The following is a 6,940-nucleotide window of genomic DNA, read 5'->3' as shown; positions in this document are numbered from 1 at the left end:
ATGCTAGTTGTAGGTTTGAATGATGAAATGAAAAACTAGCATGCATAGGTGGTAGTTAGATATGCCTTGCTTTGCTTTCACAAGTGGTACTAGAGCCTTGCATATAATGTTGATCTCACGAGGTATCTAGTTCTTGTCTTTGCAAGTGATATCTAACTAGCAATGGTGTTAAGGGTGGTATATTTGGTGCACTCTGATTGGTATCACGCTTCAAAGTTCTATCTTTTACACATTAGCATCATTTGGTAGACATTGACTCCTATGTTTCCTATCTAAGCATATGTGCAAGCTTCAATCCAAACTCTTAGCACATATGTAGGAGGAGCTAATGCTACCAATTCGGGTTCATGAAACTTGTCCATATCCTTTTACACATGGTAAATATGCTTGGGCAAGCAATATGGATTCAATTGAATTTCAATTCATATCTTTGTGAAAGGGTTGTCATCAATTACCAAAAAGGGGAGATTGAAAGCTCTAGTGTGGTTTTGGTGAATTAATGAAACCCTAAGTGCTAACCCAGTTTATCAAAGTGAATATGAGATAGGTTATGCACATCCCAAGTGGTGGAGCAAGATGGAAGTGATCATGATGGTGATGGCCATGGAGATGATCAAGTGCTTGGACTCGCAAAAGAAGAAAGAGAAAAACAAAAAGAGATCAAGGCTAAGGTGAAATTTGATATGAGCTTTTTGGTTTGGTGATCGAGACACTTAGCGAGTGTGTTCACATTTAGGATAGATAGCCGTACTATTAAGAGGGGTGAAACTCATCGTGAAATGCAGTTATCAAAGTGCCACTAGATGTTCTAACTCATTGTATATGCATTTAGATTCCAGTGAGTGCTAACACCCTTGAAAATGTTTGTAAAAATATGCTAACACATGTGCACAAGGTAATACACTTGGTGGTTGGCATATTTGAGCAAGGGTGGAGAAGTTTGTGAAGTCAAGGAAGTCACTAGAGCTGACCGGACGTAGTGGTGGAGCAGTGGCGTGGTCTCAGTCTTGTTGACCGGACTCTAGAGGTATTGTTTACCAGACTCGATGAAGGTGCATCCGGTCGAGTATGACATATGCTGACATGGTGGCGAAAGTGTTGGCGCGCAGCGGCAGTAAGGACCGGACTTGGCCCTGAGTTCAGTCATGCTCCGTTAGACACGTCAGGTCATGAATTTGGTGCTCGGGGAGCTCTCTAGAAGTGACCGGATGCCACATTGGTGGCGCATCCGGTCAGGGCTTTAGCGCGTCCAGTCATGGTGTGAAGGCAGCGTGGGGATGCGCGAACAAACGCTAGGTGGCCATGTTAGGTCTTGGCGTGGCACGTCCGATCGTCACTTACGCAAGCGCGTGAGTGAGTTGACCGTTGGAGATCTGTGGCTCGCGTTTGAAGGCGGGGCCACAAGGCGCTCATTGGGTGACCAGACGCTGGAGGCTTGCGTCCGGTCACCTCTGACCGGTGCGTCTGGTCGGCCTGCAGAGAGTTGCCCATGGTGCCCAACGGCTCTATTTTGTGGGGGCTCCTATTTAAGCTCCATGGTCATCTCAAGCTTATCTCTTGGCCATTTTCATTGACATAGCAACCTTGTGAGCTTAGCCAAAGCCCTCCCACTCATCTCCATCATTGATTCATCATCTTTGTGAAATTTCGAGTGAATCCAAGTGCATTGCTTGAGTAATTGCATCTAGTGGCACTTGATGTTCGTGTTTCACTGTAGGTTTCGCTTGTTTCTCTTGGTAGTTGCCGCCACCTAGACGGCTTGAAGCAGCGAGGATCATTGAGCAGAGGAAGGTGATTGTCTCTGGCTCCGATCGTGGTGATTGTGAGGGGTTCTTGACCTTTCCCCGGTGGAGAGTCAAAAGGTACTCTAGTGTATTGCTCGTGGCTTGTGTGATCCTCATCTTGTGTTGGTTGTGTGGCACCCAATTGTGGGTTTGGCGTGTGATGCCAATTAGCGCGTAAACCTCTAAGTGAGTGTATCACCACAATGGGGACTAGCTTGTCGATAAGCAAGTGAACCTCGGTGAAAAATCATTGTGTCATCTCTTGTCACTGGAATTCTTTTGTGATTGATTGGCTTTATCTTGTGATTGGCTCACTCCTCTACACAGCGGTATAAACATCTCTACCACTCTAGTATTTACCTTTCTAGTGTAGCTAAGCTCTTCAGTGTAACTAGTTTTGAGAGCTAGTTTGTGTTTTGTCTAGTGGTTAGTGAGGCTCTTTAGTTAGTCTTTGAAAGCTCACTAACTTAGTAGTAGTGACATAGCCTCTTGTATGTGAAATTGAGATCATAGCGACTAGAATTGTGGATAGGAGGCTTGCATTTTTAGTAGGCTAATGCAACACTCGCTTTGATTCATATTTGTCTAACCACTTTGCTTAAGTATTGTTGTAGAAATTTTTATAGGGTATTCAACCCCCCTCTAGGCATTAGAACATTTCACAAGTAAAGAGGTACAACAACTCTATTTTCTTACGGCTATAAATCCAAGCATTGGCCGCAGATGCCATGGGCTTCCCCCTCCATGTCTGCCTCCTTCCTTGTTTACTTTACTCTTCCTCAATGAGCAAGCCTCGGCAATCACTTATACGCAGCAAATACGAAGTGTTTGGACGGGTGGGACGCGCGCGTGGTTGGTTGGTTTGTTTTGGGCCCCGTTCGGTTGTTCCGGAAAGGGTCATTCCAGGCCTGAAAGTATTCCTCCGTAGTACAAATTTGTGAAGAAACGGTTGGGCTAGGAACCAATTCCAGGTAACCGAACGAAGCCTTACCGGGTCTTGGAAACGCCAGCTGCATGCATACATGCATGGGCACAGTCATACTCAGCGCTTCATTAATTTTGCACCTTGGTAGTATATGTAAAACTCTTCTCCACGCCTTGATAATGCATTATGGGCAATTGGGCATGGTCACACCTTGATAATGCATTAATGTTTGCCCCCAGACGCCGAAACCCCAGAAATTGCAGCAAGTTGTGACATTTGGCGAAACATTACAAATGACAGCTGACAAGAAGACATGACAAATATCTTTCCTAGAGAATCTTGGACAACAAGCATCCTTCCTTGTAATTTTCTTAATAACTTACTCCATCAGCCCCAAAAATAAATAACGTTTTTTTACTTTTGGATATCATATTTGACCATTTGTCTTTTTCAGTTTTTATGCAAATTATAATATAAATAAATTATTATTAAAGTATCTTTAATAATAAAATAAGTCGTAACAAAATAGATAATATTTACACAAATTTTTTGAATAAGACATACGGTCAAACAAGATGTCTAAAATTAAAAAAAAAACGTCACTTATTTTTGGACAGATGGAGTATGTAAGAAAGCAAAAAAAAAAGGCTAACCAGCAGATACAAATAGGTCAAATCGTGAAATAATTACCAATAGATAAATGCCATCAAACTCATAAGAGGACTTTTTTCACAAACAAATCATATTTAGGTCATTCCGAACCTACATCACTGTTTGGTTTAAGTAATGGCATGACCACATTCGTAACCAAAACATATTATTTAGGTCATTCCGAACCTACATCGCTGTTTGGTTTAAGTAATGGCATGACCACATCCGTCATTAACCCATTCCATGGAGCAGTAACCGCAGGCCAATAATGCAGAATCGATTGATTCCATAAAAACTCATCGGACCAACCCATGCAGAGCGAACCCATGCTCTGCATTGGGCCAACCGTTGATCTAAACACGTTGTTAAGAATCTAGATGGTCACTTTGAGAGTTCATAGACCCAAATAAAAATATAAGAAAAGTTTAATTAAAGATACAGGCTGTATTTCACTCTTTAAAATATTATTAAGCCCTATATGCGCTACGAGCTCAAATCGATTGTTTATACTATTACATTAGCTAAGTGCACGCTGTATCAGCAAGAATCCATGCTTTTAATAAATAAAAAATAAAAAGAGAGTTTTATTCTAGACAAAAGGTACAATAAGCAAAGCACAATAAAAATATAAAAAAAAAGAGTTTTATTTAATAGACTAAAAAAGATACAATAACAAGCAAATCACTTTTAAAGGCGACCGCAGTCGTAGTTAGCTGAGTGCCTTGGTGCCCAGGAGAGCCAGGATGGCCAAGAAGGCGAGCTTCGTGGCCAGCGACTTGGCTCGCAGTAGTTCCCCCATGACGAAGGCCTCCAACGAAAGCCTCGCCACCCTCAGCCTCCTCTCCCTAATGTACTCCCCAATTGCCGTCGTCGCCGCACCGATCATCATCTTCTCGCACGGCTCATCAGCACGGCCGCCGCCACTCCCAGCGGCGGCTCGCGCTAGCGACCGGGCGAGCACGAGGGCGTCCTCCAGCGCCGCCGAGCCTCCTTGACCGATGTACGACCCCATAGCGTGCATCGCGTCGCCGGCGACCGTCACGGTACCCTTCTGGAAGCTGGCGAACGCGACCTGCCATGGCGGCCGGTACCACACCCTGGTGATCACGTTCAGCGACTCGGAGTCGGAGTTCTGGACCATCTCGACGATCTCGGCGGGGCACTGCTGGCCTTGCAGCGTCTGTAGCACGGAATGCCTGGTGACACCTGCAAGCACAGGTGACATGCATCTTGGTGATGACATGGCCAAGGAAGAGCTAGGTGATCTTTGTGATGATTAACATGCATGGCCAGTAGTACCCTACCTGTAGAAGGGATGTGACAGGCTACAAAGAAACTGACGAGAGTGTCGGTGATGGGCGAGCGTCCAACGAAGAAACGCTTGCCCCGTAGACGCAGGAAATGGTCTCCGAAGGGATGCCCGTGCGGATACCTTGTGAATCCACGCAGAAACGTGCGAGTGGCTGATTTTGCCGGAGACATGCCTAAATACTTTGCCACCACTGAGTTGGAGCCGTCACAGCCAATCAACACCTGCAAGATGGGAGTACTCCTATATCAACAAAAGAATTCAGACCAAGGTTGGGATAAAAATGGATCATGTTGTAGGAGTTAAGATAAGATCGATTGATGCTGCCTTGGCCCTGATAATACTGCCACCCGGTGTGGTAAGGACCGCGCCGGGATCTGATGGATGGATCGCTGTGATGTGGCAACCCAAACGGATCGCTCCTACAGGTATGTTCTTGGCCATTGTCTCAAGTAGATCCTTCCTCTTTAACCATCGGAGCTCCTTTCTAGGCAAGGACCAAGTGACAGAGAGATCAAAGTTAATGACAATCACTCTGGCCGTATAGGATTGCATCTTACAAGGGCTCTTTGTGACGGTTAGCTAGTTATTACCTGACGGGTGTCAGGGTGCTCTTCTCTTCTTCCTGCCACACGTCGTGAAACCTGGAAAAAAATGACAGTCACAAAGCAAGCTCTACTGATTCTGAATCTGATGGCATTTGGTACGAAAGGTCAGTCTTCTCTTCCTGAATGAACATCTCGTCCCTAATTCTACTACCTACCCGATTCCACTTTTCAGTTTGATGGAAGTTCTCGAAGTCTAACTAATCTCAAACATATGAAGTTATCCTAATATGGAGTATTTCGGATGGGAGTCATCAGGATCAAGGCAATGGTAAATGCTGGTTGAGAGAAGAAGATTTGGCATTCTATACTAGTATTCAGAATAGATTAATTTCAGAGCAGAGGAAAATTTGCATGGCTAGAAAGTAGAAACTTACGCGGTGACAAGGTTGGCAGTCTCCCGGAGCTCTGCAGCAATCCCGAGTTGCTCCAGAACACGCCATCCATTGACGTGGACACCAATGGAGCCGCCATCTACTCTCAAAGTCTCCGACTTCTCCAACACAAGGCTCGCAATCCCTTTCAAGGATGCAAATCAGCAGCAGATTGCATTGTTGTTGGCATGGCAGCTACTCCTACTCAATGTTTTAAATAGCTGGCTAAGCCATTTTGCTATCTATGTCCCAAAACGGGCTATAGCGGCAGCTAAGGGCTAACTTGTATATGAAAAATCTTAGCTAAATCATTCTCAAGCAGCTATAGCCGGAGATAGCGGAGGTTATAGCCGGGAATTTAAAACCTTGCTCCTACTTCAGAAATCGCAACTTAAATGCATTCAAGCTTTACCATTTGCAGGTAGAGACATACACCACGATATTGTAGAAGTAGACATAAACTGAAATGGTTACTCTAATACGGAGTACTAAAGAGGAAGAATAAATGGGGAATTTGAGACTAAGGGGCTGAAATGCTGCCATACCAAGCCGAGGAAACTAAAGCAGCCAGCCATGGATGTGATGTTACCGGTGGAGTGCAAGAGTGGTGGCGAGGCCGCAGATGCCACCACCAACGATGACGATGTCATGGGATTCCTCCATGTAGTCTCCTTGATTACAGTAAGTTGCTGCTGGTGCCCGGATTAGAGGATGCCGCATTCATGCGCATACATCTTCATAAGTTTGCTGTTGGCGCTTTTGACTTCGAATCCTTATTGTTAAAGGGATGGGGCTCCAGAGCACAACCAACAACCGGGTGTGTGCCCCTCACCAACTAAAAAATCAAAAGAAATGTGCAAGCCGTGGATCGTGCTAAAGATTCTCATTCGATTGCCGAACATGCGATCATTGCTGCGGCGGGGTGCCCTGTCCCTGGATCACGGTACCCCGTGCCGTGCGTTGTCACGGTTGACCCCAACACAGCGATGGCTCTTTGTAAAAAAAACGTCCGGCGGCATCAAGCTCTACGAGGGACCAGACGGCGGAACGGCAGGGTACTGGAGCACCTGCGGAGCCATGCCGACGGGAGGGGGACATGTACTAGGAGATGTTGTTGATGGCTTGGGGCATTTAATTTTTTATTATTATTATGGATGACACTATAACATGTGTCAATGACACATGAGTCACTGACATGGTATTTTATATACCACTCACCCCATAAGTCTGGTAAAAAGTTAATTATTTTAAAATAAACGCTTCGCAAAGAAAGGAGATGGGAGAGGTTGGAG

General features: G+C 45.1%; 1 protein-coding gene across 1 annotated transcript; it reads right to left on the bottom strand.

Moving 5' to 3' along the window:
• Positions 1-4,033: 4,033 nt before the first annotated feature.
• LOC136463589 (monooxygenase 1-like) lies at positions 4,034-6,381 on the bottom strand. The gene is made up of 6 exons (XM_066462573.1): positions 6,238-6,381; positions 5,652-5,798; positions 5,263-5,313; positions 4,997-5,156; positions 4,665-4,893; positions 4,034-4,566 (listed from the first exon to the last, which is right to left on the bottom strand). Exons 1-6 carry the CDS (start codon positions 6,366-6,368, stop codon positions 4,070-4,072), a joined length of 1,215 nt encoding a protein of 404 aa, XP_066318670.1. The 5' UTR covers positions 6,369-6,381; the 3' UTR covers positions 4,034-4,069.
• Between the last annotated feature and the right edge of the window lie 559 nt (positions 6,382-6,940).

Source organism: Miscanthus floridulus, chromosome 7, assembly GCF_019320115.1.
Source record: "Miscanthus floridulus cultivar M001 chromosome 7, ASM1932011v1, whole genome shotgun sequence".
In the NCBI taxonomy this organism is placed as follows: Eukaryota; Viridiplantae; Streptophyta; class Magnoliopsida; order Poales; family Poaceae; genus Miscanthus; species Miscanthus floridulus.
The sequence above is the reverse complement of the archived record's forward strand: the minus strand, read 5'-3'. Positions and strand labels throughout refer to the sequence as shown.

Excerpts from the sequence above, each read along its gene's own strand:
- LOC136463589 (XM_066462573.1), bottom strand. The coding sequence starts at position 6,368 with ATGCGGCATCCTCTAATCCGGGCACCAGCAGCAACTTACTGTAATCAA. Across the intron at positions 5,799-6,237 it reads ACCACTCTTGCACTCCACCG|GAAAGGGATTGCGAGCCTTG; the intron begins GTAACATCACAT and ends ATTTGCATCCTT. Across the intron at positions 5,157-5,262 it reads AGCACCCTGACACCCGTCAG|AAAGGAGCTCCGATGGTTAA; the intron begins GTAATAACTAGC and ends GTCCTTGCCTAG.